General features: G+C 31.7%; 1 protein-coding gene across 4 annotated transcripts in view; it reads left to right on the top strand.

The window, feature by feature from the left end:
* Positions 1-20,335, top strand: part of LOC122529427 (serine-rich adhesin for platelets) — a 107,714-nt gene that overhangs the window by 56,984 nt on the left and 30,395 nt on the right. For all 4 annotated transcript variants that reach the window (XM_043655563.1, XM_043655564.1, XM_043655561.1 and 1 more), the window contains one exon: positions 14,242-14,318. In XM_043655563.1, the coding sequence (XP_043511498.1) occupies positions 14,273-14,318 (46 nt within the window). In that variant the 5' untranslated portion in view covers positions 14,242-14,272. The remainder of the gene's footprint in view (positions 1-14,241; positions 14,319-20,335) is intronic.

The following is a 20,335-nucleotide window of genomic DNA, read 5'->3' as shown; positions in this document are numbered from 1 at the left end:
TATATAATAACATGAATTATAATATAAATAATAATTAATTATAATAATAATTATAATATAAATAATATAATATTAATTATAATAATAATTATAATATAAATAATAATAATCATTATAAATATTATAAATAATATTTATTATATAATAATATGAATTATAATATATAATAATGGTAATATATAATTATAATCAAATATATTGGATATATAAATAATAATAAATAATAAAATATAAATAGTATAATAGAATAATAAACGAACGTAAATTATGATAATATAAATATTTTTTTGATGCAATTGCATGTGGATAATTTTTAGTGTGAACACTGACAAAATTATGGACAATTATTTACAGTTGAATTTCGTCAATCTTTTCATAGTAAGTAATAAAATTTAATAGTATAAATTAATTGAGAAAAATTGCAAACATAAACTTTGATAAGCTACGTGTAGTTGAAGAGATAAGAATGAAGATGCCAAATTGTAAAGCAATCTTTATTATTAACGATATGAGCCAGGTCGAAGATTGATTATAATAATTTGCATTACGTTGTAAAAAAATTAAATCACTGAATTCCATCTTGTATTATTAAATTTTATGTTTCTCCTCTGACAGCGACTTCTGAGTAACTAAATCAAAATCGAAACTAAGCAATGTAAAATATAATTTTTGACACACTGCTTAAGGATTAAAGGAACAATTTGCAACGATTATTATTTTTCAACCAATCAAATGAAAAGAATATTGCCGTTAATATTTTGACAAATCACCTGTGTCGCATCACAAAATTCGTCTCTTCATTCACTATACTCCACAGCTCTCGATACACCGGTTAATAACTCCTGTTACACACACATACATACACACACATCGAGATTTAATTGTCATCGTTGAATTCGTCCAAAAGAATGACGTTTCATCTGAATCCTATTGAAACACCGTCTCTGCACGACTCGATACGATATTCAAATCAGAGTCGAATCTGTACCGATATCCGTGCATTTTCCATTCGTTCGCCAATCGGTGTCCCATTCAAAGCGCAGCCAGTTAATTTGTATTTTGCCAGTCGCCGAGAGCTGCTGAATTTTCCAGATTTGCCAATAATCCGAGGCGCAGCACGCGCCGTGGATCCATGAAATTTTCCGTAGTAATTTCGAATCTTTCGTTTCGAAAAATTCTGCTCGTTCGTCGGCAGACAGAAGCCGAATTTTGTTCGAGAACAGAGGGTAAAAGAATAGTAGTACGAAGTGGAGGATTCAGCAAGCCAATCAAGTGGAAGCAATTCTTTACGAATAAATTTATCAGTGAATCAAAGAAGCATTCGCACAATTTTTTTTTTTTTTTTTGAATATTTTCGTGACAATAAATATTGTTTTCACAAATGACTACATACCGAAAGTAGAACGCCTAATTTCGAATAATGAGTTATGACAATAACGATGCAAAAATTTTCGATCTACTTGTTTTCACCTATCCAGTGTATCCTATTTCATTTGAATAATTAATCTCTTGCGCTGGAATGACGTGCCACGCACGTCGAGAACTTTTTGCCCCGAATTGCAACATTTCCTCAGTTTTACGTACGTTTAAAATGCAACCCAGGCAAAACGAATGATAAGTTTATTACTTCTTAATAGTTTCAATCCAGTGATATCGTACCGACGAGTTCAGAAGTGAAAGAAAGCGACGATTTATTGTATACGGCCCGGTCACTCGTTACGGTCCGCGCGAACCAGCTCTCAGCGCAAGAGGTGAGAATCTACCTCGACTGATTCGTCTGAATTGTCGTCAAAACCAAATGAGAATTGCCTCTCCGCCCCGTTATTCTCATTGACGATAATAATAATAAATTGGCTGGGATAATTCATTGTTTCGAGTTGTCCGTTTTTCATTTTATTCGAGATGAGAACGTGCCCGAAACAAAGACATGAAAATATTTTTTCGAACGAACTGAAAGCCCGGGTATAAATATACAGCGCTTCTCTCATTTTGTATCTCTGATCTCTCGTTTTAATTCGCTTTTATGCTGGACGCGTCGCCGTTTCATGAATATAAATGGCAACTTTTTCGCGCAAATGGGAAACAAATCGCGGCGAGTAAATATGAAAGATAACTCGAGGAAAATTTCAATCGAACGTTACGACTACCTTCGAGCATTCTTTCAATGGTCTTCAACGAAACGTGGCTGCTCGTCCGAAGTTGTACGTAATTATGATTTTTCGTAATTATGTTATTTTGGTATTTTCTTTTTTTTTTGTAATTAATATCGTCGTGCTTTGGGCAATTTATTACTTCGATGCTGCAAATGTTTTTCATACACTCGTGTTTCGAGTAATTTTGTATTTCGCGTGTGATGCTTCAGTATTACGAACCGTCTCATGTTTTAAGTTTAATATTTTCATACTTGATCTTTCGTTTATTTATCTATAAAAGGAAAAGGTTGTCAAAATTATAATTTTTATAAATAAATCGTTTGATAGCTATAATGCTTTAGTAAATGAGTGAGTAGACGAAAGTAATTATTAGATTAAAATTAAAATTTCAACAATATTAATCTGATCTCGAGTCAGTTACACGTTGCCTTAGGTTAGGTTATATTTCAAGACACGCGCTCGATTTTATTTACTTTCTAGAAAATAATAATGTATTAATTTATCAAGAAAAAAAAAAAAAATGCAATGACCTCTCACACGTCAGTATAAAATTAAAGTAAAATTCCCGAAATTTTTATTCGCAGCGATGACGTACTCGAAATCTGTTAAAGTTTAATATTTTCATACTTTATCCTTCGTTTATTTATCTGTGAAAGGAAAAAGTTGTTAACTGTCAGTTCAAAATTACAATTTTTATAAATAAATTGTTTGATAGCTTCAATGCTTTAGCGAACCAATGAAAGTAGTTATTAGAATAAAATTAAAATTTCAACAATATTAATCTCGAGTACACGCGCGTGATTTTATTTACTTTTTAGAAAATAATAATTTATTAATTTATCAAGAAAAAAAAATGCAATGACCTCTCACGCGTCAGTATAAAATTAAAGTCAGTATAAAATTTCCGAAATTTTTATTCGCAGCGACGACGTACTCGAAATTTGTTAAAATCGACATTCCCCCGTTTCAATTTCAGAACGATGCGATAACGAGACATCGAAATAGCTATCGAAAGACGTTAAAACATGGAGACTCGTATTTTTCTTTCCTTCTTCTGATTTTTACACATAATCGTTGCTGCAGCTAACTCCGATCGCTCACGCTGATTGCTCAGGAGTGCGATGGCTTTTTCCAGAGATGATCATCGCGCGAGAAGAGCAATCCAATCAACAGGGGGACAAAGAGAACGCGAAAGTGAAAGGGCGGAGGCAGAAAATGCGGCTTTTTAGCGCGCTGCTGCTCTAAGTCGAGGGTTCTCGCAAGCACCGACGATTGAACCGTTATCCGATACAATGACTGCTGTTGCGCGACTGAAATGAAAAAAGTTCGCTGGATAGCAACTGCAATCGTCGAATCGCTACCTTTTCCTCGAAAATATGGCCGGCGTTGTGGAGAAAACTCGTTTCCAGAGCTGTAACCACAATGCGATGGAATTAAATTTAATGGATATATACATATACATGTTCGAGAAATATTATTTCGTAAGATTGACAGACCACGGATTTTTATTTCGAATTATCACAAACGTGAGAAGATGGGATTTAAAAATTAGAAAATTTGCTTTTTGCTAACATGCAATTTTCAATTGCTACTCAAAGTATTCTAGCATTCTAGGTTATATTATAATTAAAATTTTGCAATTCATCGAAATTAAAATTTTACTACATTAAAATGTATAAAATATTATACAATATATTAAATTTTAATATTATAATTGAAATTACAACGTTTTGTCTGTAATTAAAATGCTGTACTATAATTTATTCTAATTAAAATTTTATTGTAATATAAAATACAAGTGAATGAGTTATTTGGACGATTGAGTCTAATTTGTGTTGTTTAATGTTGAACAAGTATACGACGTTCAATTGTTTCATTAAAAATATAAGAACGTAAGAAAGAATCTCAGGTTTCAGACGGCTGTAGAATTATTTTATTATTTAAAGAAACGACACGTTTATTTATTCATACATAATGACAATCAGGACAGAAAATTCATAATAAGACGTATTTACGTATATAATTATAATACGTATGTACGTAATGCAATACAATCACATAAGTAATTAAATTGTAAAAAAGACGAACGAACAATAATTAAATTTTCAATAATTAAATCACGAATTTGTACACGATTTAAAAATGCATTAATGGACAGAAATGTCCAAAAGACATCCAGAATACACAACACATTGTAATACTTTGTCGGAACGAGTTCGAGTCCAATTTTCCAAATTATATTTCGCGAAGATGTGAATTTGCAGAAAGGTCTATAGTCTATCCGTAATAACTCGAGCAGAAACAAATGACCGAAAAATTACGTCGATCATTCGTTTCGAAAATTATTTATTGTTATTGTTAAAATTATTTATTAAAATTGTTTATTGAAGTTCGTCACGAACGAAACGAAAGCATTGAACGGCAATTCGAAATTAAGCCTGTGTTACTTTTTCAAACGTCGCATGATCGAGCAATTTGACAATGAACCCGCGCACGGGTGCACAAATTGTGTGAAATATTATACGTACGTAATGACGAAGAAATGTGCTCGTACGAAAAGTGATCTTGTTTGTCAGATGAAGAGGAAGGCAAATAAAATTCTCTCCGTGAAGAGAGAACGTCGGGCGAAGAAACGAGAGCTCGTTCCCCGGGGCCGTTCCAACCGTGTATTAATTTAATTGACATGTCTTCTTGAGGTCGACCTCCTTTGAACGACCATCCACACAAATGATTCCTACGAGGGTATTATTGAGGATGTGGTTTGTGTACTTGTGTGTACTTGAATAGTTCTCGTACGGCAGCAGGAACACGATCGGGAGCGAGAAAGAGAAAGGAAACGAGGCAGAAATTTTCGCAGAACGAGAGAGCCTCGATGAAAATTGCAAAGATTGGCAATTTCAGGAAGATGATTGACGAAGTTTTTGTTAGTTGTTACTGGAATTATTAAAATGAAATGTGGAAAGCTTGCTGAGAATCGTATAAGACAAAAATACCGTTAAAATTGGAAGAAAGTTATTTGAATTATAAAAGAAATTAAAATTCTAAAAGAATGCAATTAAAAAAATTAGTAGAGATTACAACGGAAATACGGAATCATTAAGATTATCTAAATTAAATAAGAAATCGAGATTGAAACAGTTGAGAATTAATGGAAATTCTTAATTTGACATAATTGTTGCTACAACAGGATTGATTACTAGAATCATTGAAAGAATAGAAAATTATTTAAATTGTATAAGAAATTGTATAATAAAAAAAAATACAGCCGAGAATTAACTAAAATTTTATCGAAAAAGAAGAAAATGGTACGACAAAAGACATGTAATTATTGAGATTGTATAAATTGTTTAAATGTAAACGAACTTCAAATCATAGAAAAATATATTGAATTTCTGTTATCACCGATAACAAAAATATTATATACTAAAATTATTAACGTAGCAGAGAATTATCTGAATCATGTATATATATATTTATATATTAATATATATATATATATTTTATATTTTATATTATATATGTATATATATTTTATATTTTATATTATATATGTATATATATTTTATATTTTATATATGTATTTATATATTAACGTAGCAGAGAATTATCTGAATCATGTATATATATATAAAAAGTCGGAAATTAATTTTTCGTTTCTACGCAGTTACAAAAAGAAACGCAAAATCCGGTCAAATAAAAAAACAAAGAGAAAACAAGAGAATACATTGACAAATGTCAAATGATTCACATTCCATTTAGTATCGTGTCATCGGTTATAAACGACACGGACAGCACAAAAGCTTCCAACACATGCATTCGTCTATACATGTGCTCCCGTTGCATTCACCGTCTGCGAATGTACTCTAATTAACTGGTCCTTAATTACATACCATTGCAATTATATTCAATTCTCATTTTGCTTAATTTTTGCAATGCTCTGTCTTGGAATGTACGTTTTTTTTTTTTTTTTTAATTTTACCAATGAAGTATGTGATATTTAATTTAATTTTGTCGCTTCGTTTCGATCTATATATTTATAATTTTCTCATTTTCGACTCAAACAACTCAAATTAACCTTCTGACACCTTGCATGCGTTCACTTTTTATGTCGCATTTTACATACAGTTTATTTCAATTTCTTAAAATACTAGATCAAGCCTAATACAAGATTCAAAGAAAAACAAAATATTGAAATAGCATAAGTCCTTAGTAAATTTCTATACTTATACTACGCTATACTAACTCTATAGCAACATTATACTTACTCTATACTAACTCTATAGTAATTCTATAATAATTCTATACTTATGCTATACTAATACTATACTAATTCTATAGTAATTCTATACTAACTCTATACTAACTCTATAGTAACTCTATACTAACTCTATAGTAACTCTATACTAACTCTATAGTAATTCTATACTAACTCTATAGTAACTCTATACTAACTCTATAGTAACTCTATACTAACTCTATACTAACTCTATAGTAACTCTATACTAACTCTATAGTAACTTTATAGTAACTCTATATTAACTCTATAGTAACTCTATACTAACACTATACTAACTCTCTCTGTGTTTTTGCGTTTATATATTCAACCTCTTGCGCTGGAATGACGAGTCACGCACGTCGAGAACCTTTTTGTCCCAAAATTGCAATATTTTCTCAGCTTTAAGTATATTTAAACCCAGGCAAAACGAATGATAAGTTGGTTACTTCTTAATAATTTCTATCCAGTGATATCATATCACCGACGAGTTCAAAAGAAGAAGAAAGCGACGAATTATTGTGTACGGCTCGGTCACTCGTTACGGTCCGCGCGAACCAGTTGCCAACGCAAGTGGTTAAAACGCGTCGTACTTTGACGTCTTCCGCCTTTATCAGTATTATTTTCGCGTATCCTCGGGGTACTGCTGTCCTAGAACAAACGAGTTTGACTTAACGTCGCGAGGTGGCCAGGTCAAAGGGGAAACGGGCTTCAGAATTCGTGAATGTTCACGAATCGCTTTCAAGGGTTTGTGACAGGCCCATCGTTGGGAAGGGTGCAAACGCCAATCCCAGTCGTTCGTCTAGTACTACCCGGAGAAATGCTGATATCCCGCGACCATAAAGCCGTTCCTAGGCCCTGACATCTGGCTCTCGAGCGGTCTTCTATAGCACAAGGTATTGATTAACGTTTTCCTCGAAAATAGGCTAGTTCTCGGCGTCTGTGTCATAAAGCCGTTATCTATCCAGCCGGGAAGTCCTGTCCAGTGAAAAATATCGGACACGCCGCTAAAATGAGAATTCCAGGCATGGAGGAAATGACTGAGAACTTCCGATCGGAAGAAAGAAGTGTGAAAGGTGGTCGCCGGAGGTTTCGGTTGATGGCGATCGAAAGAAAAGAAACTCGTGCGAAGTATTTGATACGATAAAATTAATAGATAAATGTTCACTTGTGTATTGCAGCGAAGTGAGATCTAAGTAATCTCAGTAACGAAAATCAGTGCTTCGGAGTTTACGATAATTAGAGATGTTACATTGATATCATTATACTCTTGCACTATTCTAATGATGGTGATTAGAAGTACGTTTATTGCATTCGTCGTATTTCAAAAATGTGATTTGTTTGATTGTTTATAATATTAAAAAATATTATTAATAAATATAAATATAAAATAAATATAAAAATAATATAATATAAAATATATAATATAAATATTGGATATTTATAATTTAACACACAATTCGAACTGTATCAATATTATACTAAAAATTTCATTTGCAAGTCTTTTTAATCGGTTTTTTTTTACGTCACCGTTAGTTAGTTTTTTCAATAAGTTAGGCAAAGAAATTTCGAGGATTATTAATTTAGAAGGATTAAGCCTTTCAGCTATGAAATTTGAAAAAGCTGAAATGTTCGTGATATTACGATAAGTATTGTAGGATTTATTATGAAATTATTGTATTTATATCATGAAGATTATTGCTCGATTTGCGATGAATAAACTTTAATTATAAGATCTTTTAAAATCCTTATTCCATTAAACACGATATGTAGAAAATAATATTAAATATAGCAATAAAATACAAAGTGAAAAATGAAGTAAAAAAGATATAAAAATGAAAAAGTTTACACCTTTGTTGATTCTATTTTTCTGGATTTATCATAATCACAAAATTGAGAGAACTGAAGTTAATTTTATGTAATATAATATTATACTATACTATATTTATTTATATACTATATATATTTATATTTAAAATACCTTGTAATATTATATTATACTGTATAATTATACTATTTTATATAAGTAAGAGCATTTTATATAATTCTACTATATTCAGACCAAATTAATATTTGGCTTGAATATACCTTCTGAAGGGTAAGAGTCAGTTAATCGATATTGACTGCGAGAAATTTGCTGAATTTTGAACATAAATATGTTGTCAAGAATTAAATTTAGCGAGCCTGTATAGAAAAGAATGTAAAATCTAATTAAGCATTTTGCTCGAAGCCAGTATTCTATTGGTATAATTACAAGAACAAATAGGATTTAATATTCAATAGACCTTGAATCAGAATTGAGTGTGCGAAACGGTCGAAACTGAAGATTCTCTCTCTTCTATCCAAGTAATCTTTTTCGAACAAAGAAACCGCAAATGAAATTACGAAATGAAGAGGCAATAATTCCACGAATTTTGAAATTGTGCGATCTTTTATAAATTTACGATGGAACAATTCTGCCCATCATTTTGAGCTTATAACAACAAGTAGCTTCTACAAATTAAGACTAACGATTAACGATTGCAATAATAACCTTTACAATTAAATAATCATTTTTATAAATTTATCACAATTCGAATAATAATTTTTACAATCTTCATTACGTTAGGAATAATGAATGAGACACAGAATAATCATAACATGTAACAACATTATAATAATAAATTATTAGAATTGGAACAACAATAACTTCGATAATTTCCATAAAATTTAGAATGGCAATTTTTAGTAATTTAGAAAATATCGCGACCATTTTACAAGCTGAAAATTTTTTCCCGGGATAGTGATATTTTATACTAATTTCGTAATGTAATCATTAATGATACATTCGTGTTCTCTATTAAGTAGCTGCTGAGCAGGTATAATTGAGTGAGATCTCATTTCTTTTCTCCCCCGTTCTGTTTTTAAAAATACAGTGTCTTTATCGTTGGACGTGACTGAAATTCGCAAATTCTTAATTAGCGATGATCTCGTGCGTGGGACGACAAATGCGGGTCGGTGAGGGCAAAGAAACTGCTCGTGTGTATAGTAATACGCCTCATTCGCTTACGGTAGTATGCAAGTACTGTCATTTGCAGTTTACCAATTACAAAATCAGGAAAAGTAATTCCAATCAATGTTTTTTTATAAAAAACGTTGTTATTTTGGAAATTGTACTTCAAAATACATCACCTTTTCGAGAATGATAACTTACATTGTTTGACTGTTTACTCGTCCACCATAAATATATTTTCAAGTTGTTTCCAAATTTTACCAAAATCATCATCGACAGTCGTGACTCGTGCTACGTGATTGGTAAAATTTCAAAATGTTTCTTACAACTGTTATTATATTACTAAAGTGTTGATATTTTAATTTTAATTAATTACATACATATAACAATCATCTAAAATACAACACAATTAAAAATAATGTCGTTTCAATCAATTTTATGTAATACATTCATCAAGAAATTTCTATTGTTAAATTTCAGAGTAATATATCGTATTTCCACAAAGCTATAAAGAACTCATTTACCGTAAAATTCTCGCGAACCTCTTGCTGGCCAAGAGTACGAAAAAATAATGAGGGAGAGAAAAAGGGTGGGAGAGAAAAGTTAAAATGACCGTGTTCGGTGTTAGAGCAAGCTCTGGTATCAAGACGAGTGTCTAATGTCAAGTGGCACAACGAACCAGGAGAAATAAGAGAATGAAGACTTACGAAACAAGTAGTCCAGTTTCTCTCGAAACGAACGATCTAATCGATTTATCTATTATAGTGAGATTCAATGGAACAAACGAACAAATTGTCCATTCATAATCTTGAAACTAATCTTAGTTCAGTTAACCTACTGTGAAAGCAGTATTTTTGCTGAAAACAGTAGAGAGTATATAACTGAAATTTCTCATCGTTACAATAAACGCAAATGGAAACATTTTGTTCTAAAATCTAAAAGTTTTAATACCGAAGACAGGAAATTTAAAGCCATTTAAAAATGCCAAAATTCTTAAAACACTGTGAAATCTTTACAAAATTCAAAGAATCAGAAATAATGCTATTAAAATAAAAAAATAAAACATATTTGTAATACTTTTACATTAATATCAATCTCTATTAAAAAATCATCCACGATACAACGAGTAATTTTCCAGTTTTATTTGGAATAAATACCCATGCCATGTAAAATTCAATTATAGATTGCTTAATGTGGAACTGTTTTTAATTAACATGAAAATCGATTTCTAATTAAATGTTCTAGAACAGCTTCCTCAACTTCCAATCAAACTTTTATTATGCAGATTCTAAAATGTCTGTTCTACGTGAACGTCATAGTCTAAAAAAATTCCAGAAAGACTTCTTTTTTTTATACATTCGAGTAATTTTTTTTTTTTTTTTTTTTTTTAATGAAAAAGTTCTTCTTTGATCTCTGGGTTTGAATGTGCCTTGAAAAGAGCAAGAGTCAGTGACTTACAAACTTCCCTGCAACTCCGCCAATCTCGAAGATTCAAAGAGAAAGGAGAAAAGAGCGTAGAATCCAATTAAACATTCCTGCGCATCTTGTACATCCCGAAGGTCTTCTTCTCGCATTCGACAGTACATTTCCTGCCTGATCGGCACCGCCCCGAGGCTGTTCTTCTGCTCGAGAACTCTAGCAACTCGATTCCAATCTCTGTGATTCATTAACGTTACCGAATACGAAGAGAGTCTGTAGCCTCGTTCAATATAATAGCTTTTGTCAATGTATTGCGCCGGGGTAATGTGAAGTAAGAATCATTACACCGGCTGGAAAAGCTCATCAAACGCGTGATGATCGCCAGAAACGTTGGACACAACGTTCCGCAGTTTTGTCCCGTCAACTTTTACCTCGCAGAATTAAAGCCAGCGCGGCGAGGTGAAGAATCGTGTCGCGAACCAGGTCACACGTTATCCGCGTTCGTTCTCTTTCCCCTCTGACATTTTGCTCGAAGCTTTGTTTTCAAAGGAACAACAACAGATTCCCAAAGATGTTCCTTCTGTCCGAACGAACACGTCTGGCAAACGTTCTTCTACGTTGTAACTATCGCTTCAGTTGTTGTTCCGCTTGATGGAAAAGCAATATAGACGAGAGTGATACACTAGTAAACCCAAGTCTAGGTTAGGTTTAGGTTAGGTTTAAGTTTCCCTGAACTGCCCAATGTGCAGAGGTTAGGTTACCTCTAGAAAGTTTTAGTCGGTAAAAATCCAACACTATCTGATTTCTCCCTTCAGAGGAGCTAGTTGTTCTTTGAAGATCTCCTCCACAAAAAAAGAAATAGGTTAAGTTTAAGTTAGGTTATTCCTAAACTTACCTGATTTCTCCCCGCCTAGAAGAGCTAAGCTTTTGGAGATTTCCTTCACGAAAAAGAAAAAAAAAAAAAAAATAGGTTAAGTTTAAGTTTCTCTGAACTGCCCAATGTGCAGAAGTTAGGTTACTTCTAGGAAGTTTTAGTCGGTAAAAACCCAACACTATCTAATTTCTCCCCTCAGAGGAGCTAGTTATTCTTTGAAGATCTCCACGAAAAAAGAAATAGATTAAGTTTAAGTTAGGTTATGTAAGTTTAGGTTATTCCTAAACTTATCTGATTTTTCCCCGCCCAGAGAAGATAAGCTTTTAAACGAAAAAAAAAAAAAAAAAAGAGAAAACAGGTTAAGTTTAAGTTTCCCTGAACTCTCCAATGTGCAGAGGTTTAGATTTGATTTTTCTCCTCCAGAGGAGCCAGTTGTCCTTTGAAGATCTCTGAAAAAAAAAGAAAAATAGATTAAGTTTAAGTTAGGTTCAATAATAGGTTAGGTAAGTTTAGGTTATACAAGCGAGAGTAATGAATAGACTTGTCCACTAGGTTTAAATTAGGTTCAAATTAGGTTAAGTAATATAAGCGAGAGCAATGCAATAGTATGTTTAGATTCAAGTTAGGTTAAGTCGTATCTCTGGAGTGGAGTTGATAAAAATTACCAGAGTTGAAAAGTCTGTGGATGGCGAGGAAAAGTTTTCACAAAGTTTTACAATTTACGGTCTACAATTTGTGCGTTGACTGAATCGTAGAATTGTAAAAGATTTCTTTATCCACAGCGAGAACATGCACGAGAATAAATTTCATAGGTTTCAAAAGAAAGAAAAACCGAGGGAGATGTTTCTAATAAAAAGAGCTAGCGACATGCGACGTTTTCCGTAGAATCACGGAAATATGTTTGCAACAAAATAAATGGAATTGGACAAAAAAATATTATACTTGTAAGATATTGAAACTAAAATTGTCATCGAAGTACAAAAACCTCTTTGAAACTTTAGGATTTATGGATTCATACGAAACTTGAAATTGACAAAACTGGATATACTACATACAATATAGAAAAAAAACCGTGAAATACTCAAAGCACAGTTTCATAATACGTGAAACAACTTTCCATCGAAATCCTATCTTTCCTAATGCGCGCTGAAAAATATAAGTTCGCGGTAAAAATCCGCGGAAGTCTACTTTATCAAGGATTTCAAACTACGAGTCGTCGTGTCCGAAGAGATTTTTAAAGTGCCTCGGATTTCATCGCTGGCCGTCGTCCAAAGAGCTCGCGTTTTCTTTCGTTTTTTCTCTCTTTTTCAACCGCAAAAAAAAAAAAAAAAAACAAAACCACCGCTTATACTGTGACCACTTTCCCCGCGGGAGTCTCTTTAGAAACGTTGGAATTTCCACGGACGAGGCACGAGATAAAAGTTTCACTCGAATTTTACTTCCAGCGTATAGCATTCCACCGCAACTATTTTGTTCTTCTTCTTCTTCTTTTTTTTTTCCATTTCACGGACGATTTTCACGGAAACCGCGTAAAAAATTCGCCTCGTCTCTGATCTCTTCCCAGTCAGATTTTACCCTTCAAGTTTCATCCCGCGAGTCGCTACATCACTCGTTATTCACACGAACGTTTAAAATTTCATTTCGAGAGAGAGAAAAATTTCGATGAAAAGTGAATGTCGAAGGTTGAATTCAAGCATCGTAGTTTCTTTGTTTCATAAGGTTGAAGTTTAGCTACATAAGTTAGCACCTTGATTGACGAGCAACTCGAGTACAATTTTTCTCAACGTTGTGAAAATTGGACTTTCGTGTAATACTTTGCAATAAATTAAGAAACGTCACGATGGGTTTATTGTAAGGAAACAAAGTGAGACGACGATAATATAACTTGAAAAGAAAGCAACATTTCTTTCAATAGTGAATTAATTAAGGTAACGAGTAACTGAGTGCCATTATTTGCTCATCAGTGCAAAAATTGGTTTTTGTCTTTCGTTAATATCAAATAAATATTCTCGATACTTACTGTTTTCATAGTAAATTCATTTTTCACTTGTTAAACGAGAGGTTCATATGTAGCCTCATTTTAAAAGTTCAAAGTGAAATGGTAACTGGTTTGCACGTAAAAATTAAAATAAATTTAATTGACATTGCATTCAAAATTTAAACATTCACGATTAAAAAGAAACAAGAAACAATGGTAAATTAAAAACTCTAAGAGCAATGGAAATTGTTAAAAAAAAACTGAGCAACTGAATAAATCATTTCAATATAAACTTCTTAATAAAGAATGATCTGAAACTAAAAAGATGGTCAAATCATTTCTGCGTATATCACACAAATGGGAATTATAATAATTATGCGAATACACAGGTAATGTAATCGTAGCTTCAAAAAAAAAAAAAATTTTTTATCCAAAAAATTATTCAAAATAAGCATGTTGTCTCCAATTGCTTGAACAAATAATACAGAACGAAAAACCGAGAGCAAATCATTTGCGAGTACGTGCAAATCTAATTGTAATTTTCATTTGCAGATTCTGCGAGGAGGTCTAACGAACGGTGGAGATGACTCGAAGAAGAAGAGTGCCTCTCGCGTTGAGAGTATGCATAGGTAAGCAAACATTACGAACACGAATTCATCGATCGACTTGCACAATTCATTAAACTGCTAAATACACAGTGTACATCTCTGAAACTATATGTGTTATAGATATACTGGAATAACTTAGATATTTTTATCATTATTATTTCATATTATACTTGCACAATTCATTAAACTGCTAAATACACAGTGTACATCTCTGAAACTATATGTGTTATAGATATACTGGAATAACTTAGATATTTTTATCATTATTATTTCATATTATACTTGCACAATTCATTAAACTGCTAAATACACAGTGTACATCTCTGAAACTATATGTGTTATAGATATACTGGAATAACTTAGATATTTTTATCATTATTATTTCATATTACACTTGCACAATTCATTAAACTGCTAAATACACAGTGTACATCTCTGAAACTATATGTATTATAGATATACTGGAATAGCTTAGATATTTTTATCATTATTATTTCATATTATACTTGCACAATTAATTAAACTGCTAAATACACAGTGTACATCTCTGAAACTATGTGTGTTATAGATATACTGGAATAACTTAGATATTGTTATCATTATTATTTCATATGATATCATATTTTATTGATATTTTCATTATTATTATTTATATTTTATTGACACTGATTTATTTATCAGTTAAAGATACAAATTGAATTTGAATTTATCACGTATGTGTATATCTGTATTATGTGTGTTATATGAAGACATTTTAAAATTTCACTAACATCATATAGGGTGGTCACTGACAGACTGAATGATATAAAACAAAAGTAACTTTTACAAACACATGTTTCTTTAATTTTTTATTATTTCATTTGGAAATATAATTAATGGACTTTTTTCAATATCATTCATGAAAAACAGCATCCTTCAAAGCACCATTTTCACAAATACGGGCTCCATCAAACTCTTCAGTTTCTTCAGTAACCTCTAACAACGTGTCTAAGTAACTTTCATAAGCAACTATACAATGTGTCTAAATACTTTCACGAGCAACTGTAAAACGTGTCCAAGTACTTTCATAAACAAAGTATACAACGTGTTTAAATACTTTCATAAACTATACAGCATAATGTAAATTGCATTCATAAATTATACAGCATGTTTAAATACTTCCAGCAGCAACTATACAACGTGTCTAGTAAGTATACTTTCACAAGCAACTGTACACAACTGGTGTCCAAGTACCATTTCCACAACCATTTCCATCCAAAGCTGATTTCCTTACGCTGAACCAAAGACGCTGATTATTTCTAAGTTACAAACTTTCTACGAACCGAGAATGAACGTCACGACGAGTGATAAATCACGCCGATGCGAGCCATTTTGTCATAACTTTCACGCGCGTGTAACCACGTTGACGGCGACGCTCGTTTCCATTGAACAGAGAGTCGGAGTCTCGAGTCTCGAGTTCATCCTGTTGCATCGCATAAAGGTTGATAATCGGGAGGAGGGGGAGGAGGGCACGAACCACGTTGTCCGGCTATCAAGTACTGTTAGAATCGCCATGCCGTGCCGGACTGCGGGCTAAAACCGTAACACTTGCCTCGACAATACGGATTTACCGTTGCGTCGTGCCTACTTTCCTCCGCGAGTCTCCTACGAGTGGTTTGTCAAAAATCGAACGCGCGTTCGTTTTCGCGCGAACTCGTGCATCGGGAGGCAAATACACGGAGAGTTTCGTTTCATTTCATTTTTATCCCGCCAAACGGTATCAGAGTGTTGAAGACTAACCACTTGCGCCCGGCAGCTGGATTGCGGACCGTAACGAGTGACCGAACCCGTGTACAATTAATTCGTCGCTTTCTTCTTGAACTCGTCACTGAGAAGTGATGTAAATTTATTACTTTTGCCTGGATTGTACTTAAATAAAATTGTGAACATAAAGAGTTTTATAAACAACAACTGCATTATAATGAAAATACCAAAATTACAAACAGTTGTTTTTGAATTCTGATCGACGACGCGTTTGTTTAAAAATAAACGAAGCGGTATGCCTTCGCTTTCTTTATTCTTCCACCGGGAATTTTGTTTCCACGTTATCTTGTTTGATAATCGCTCGCGAATGTTGAAACTATTGATTACGATATTCCAATATTAATGCAGTGAGCAATAAATATACCGATGAACATAGATCTTCCAAACAAAACCGTAGTGATTCTTGTTGTTTGCAATCCGATGTGTGCATATAAATAATTCTTTTGTTCGATATTCATGATAATCATATGATCCCCTGCTGATTGTTATTCGTTGGATAATACAATTGTAAACAATATTCATTGTACGTTTGCTTATTGTTCAGTTGATATCGTGTCGCATTTTCTGTAATATTATAACGCGACGAGATGTTACATGGAAAGGTGAATGAACGTGTTACACAATTTAATAGGAGAACCACTTGCTGATTTTCTATTCATTCTTGGCGGATAGTTAGCTGAATTCATACGTACTGAATAAACAAATTTGATTTTCTCCTTCCAATTACACATATATTTTATATATTTTCATTTATTATTTTTATAATTTGTATATTACATTCTACACACATAATATACATATTATATATATTTTATAATATACGTATTTACTTTTGTGATATAACACATACACATTATTTCCATTTTTTTAGTTACGCATGCAAAAATACAAATATATATATATATATATATATATATATATATATATTCACGGTCTAATTATAATAAATACAACTTTTGGATGTTTTATACGTTTCTGCACTTTTCAATTTCCTGTAAATGCATAAACATTAAAAGTAAAGTAATTATACAATAAATTAATAAATCTTTGTCTAAATTTCATTTTTTTTATCACACACACAAAGATATAAAATGTAGAAAAAAATATTCCATAAAAATTCTATACTATGTATCGAAAAAAAAAAATGTATCCAATTATAATGATGTTTTACCACACGGAAATACGTGAAATATCCAAGATAAAATATTTATTACAATTATCCAAGTCTCAACGTTTTATTGATAACAGAAAGTGGAATTTAAATAAATACTTGCCTGATCTTTGCCTTGCTTCTAAATTGCACGTGTTCGCAGTCGAATAATTAATAAGTTCCTCGTACGACGTGAGAAATAAGTAATGAATAATATCGAAATCGAGAGTCCCGCGTATCCGTTCATTGTGTACGAAAACGAAATCGAAAGTTTCCTGCCGGCGTTTCCAGCCGAATCCGCGTTATTACCGGATGATCCGTTCCGAATCGGCGACTCCGCGAGGAATGCAAAAAGGAGGATCCAAATCGATTAAAGAATTAGAAAGCTGGGATTCTTTCTTGGACACTCGTGATTCAATGCGCTAGTATGGTTTTTTTAAAACCATTTTAAAATACGTACGCTCGTCGACACATGTGAATTTCAAAGGCCATTCAATCCAATTAGGCTTACGATTGAACTATACCTGTGACAACCGAGACAAAGTAGATGATTCCACGTGAAAAAAAATGAAAAATTAAAGTCGATTATTGGCGCCAGAATTAATCAAATTTAAATATATTTCAGAAAACTTGAAACTCGATTTTTTTTCGAAAAACGAAGAAGTTTATTTTTTTTTCCACTCGTCAGAATTATTTTTCAATCATCTTTTATTCTGTATAATTATATTTGTCCTGGTAAGTTTGAATTTACATATTATTGATAGTTCGTTTGTTTTTCATTTGCCTCCAATTTCGTATTTTATTCACTTTTATTCCCTTTATCATTTCGTATTTTTTTGTAGTTTGTCCACTCAAAGCGTGGAACAACTGATTACCTTCCAATGTGTTTCTTTCAACGTCTGCTAGTTTTCACTACATTTGCAACACTTGTGTGCGTATGTTTAGATAACGAGATTTTCGTCTGAGAAAGTTGCAACTCTTTTAACAATCATGAAAGTGTTATTCATTCTCTGTGATTCTGCTCTGCCTGATTTGCAAACGGTCGTGCGTAGATTTTCTTGAAAACGAGTTTTTCCAGATGGAAAATTTTTGCTCCACATGCTTATTCAATGACTCTATTTTGCATTTAAGTCTGGTTTGTTGGATAAAACTTGTTTCAAAAGGAGTACATAATGGCATTGTATAATGTCTCTTGAATTGAAACGAACTACTTTTATGATTCAATGATACTTTTGTAATTACGAACGTGATGTTCTTATTCTATACTTGAAACGTAAAAAAAAAAAATGAGACGTATTTTCAATTTAATAGTTTCTGTTGAATATCCACATATTGCAAAAAACATGATTTTTAATTATAAAAATGTAATGATTACAGAGTTAATCCTTACGTGCTAACAATCTTATTCATTGATCTTCATAATTTGGCCAGTTCTTGATTTATGTAACATTGTGCAATATTCTTTATACCTTTTACTGTCAATTTTATCTCGACTGCTATCAAAAAGAAGCGTATATTGATAAAGTAATGTTTTGATTTTTCTATATAGATCAATATATTATATTGGATATTGTGCACATAATTTACAGTATACTATGCATATAATTACAGTATATTGGATATTATGCATATAATTTATGCTTTTAGATAATATTATATATCATAACTATACATTATAATATTATAAATAATATATATTATATCGTATTATATATAATATTATATATCATAACTCATGTAATTTAATGTAATTTATATTGCATTTATCGTATCATGATTTATATTTATTGCACCATTTTTACGAAACAAATGTATATATTATAATATTATATATATCATATAATATATATTATATTACATATCATAACTCATATAATTTTTGTAGTATAATTTATACTGTATTTATCGTATCATAGTTTATATACTTATCGCTACTATTTTTACAAAACAAATGTATTCTGTTTAACAAAAACAATTCATATTTTTATAGAGCAATCTACCAACTGCAAATACTGCATTTATCGTGTATAATTCATAATTTACATTCACCGCGCTATTTTCTATTATACAAATATAGTTACTTACACCTAATATTTCCCAGTGTACATGTGTACATACACTACTCGTGCATGTTGTTCACGCAACATCAGGCAAAGATCAAGATTCGCACGCATGCTTCTTTCGAGATCTGTGTACCCGCATCATGTTAGCACACGCATTTTTTTTTTTTTTTTCATCTCCTATCCGTCATCATAGCGCTGAACGCGCGGCGAACCGCATCACGGTAGAAGGTTCATGAATCGTTTCTCGATGGCCGAGTAATTCGACCGGCGAACCGGTTTTTAGATCCATTAAAAAAAAAGAGAGAAAAAAAAAAAGCTGTCCACGGTCATTTTTATTTCATCTGGACTGTGAGAACCAGTCACCGTTGCGTTGTCAATATCCATTCCTCCTCTCGTTTATTCGCACGTGTTGTTCGTCGGCCACGACACATTGTTCACGGTTCACCGATCCGACAACGAGGACGCTTGTTCACGGGACGAAGTAACGATTATCCTTCAACGATCGGATCATTAGGCGATTAAGAGGCTGACGCGCAATTAACGCCTGGATTTATATGTCGTTTCGTGGCTATTTTCTAAAATGTATATACACTTGTATATTATATATATTATATAATACATATAATAAGAAATAATAATAATAATAAATAATAAATATATAATAAATAATATATATATAATTTATATATAATTAAATAAATTTTTTAATTGGAAATTGAATGTAATATTTATATATATATATATTTTTATACATATATAAATTATTTGTGAAATTATTTATTGTTATTTATATTATATGTGATATAAATATAATATTATTATAATATATTTACATTGTACATAATATAAATATAACATTATTATAATAATATATTATTTACATTATATAAATTATTTATAGATTTATTTTTTATTTATTATATATATATATAATAAATATATAAATAATTTATATATATATAATATTACTTATTATATATTATATTATTTATAAATTTGAAATAATGTATAACAAAATAAAT

This window comes from Frieseomelitta varia, unplaced genomic scaffold, assembly GCF_011392965.1.
Source record: "Frieseomelitta varia isolate USP_RPSP 00005682 unplaced genomic scaffold, Fvar_1.2 scaffold_285, whole genome shotgun sequence".
Taxonomy (NCBI): Eukaryota; Metazoa; Arthropoda; class Insecta; order Hymenoptera; family Apidae; genus Frieseomelitta; species Frieseomelitta varia.
The sequence above is the reverse complement of the archived record's forward strand: the minus strand, read 5'-3'. Positions and strand labels throughout refer to the sequence as shown.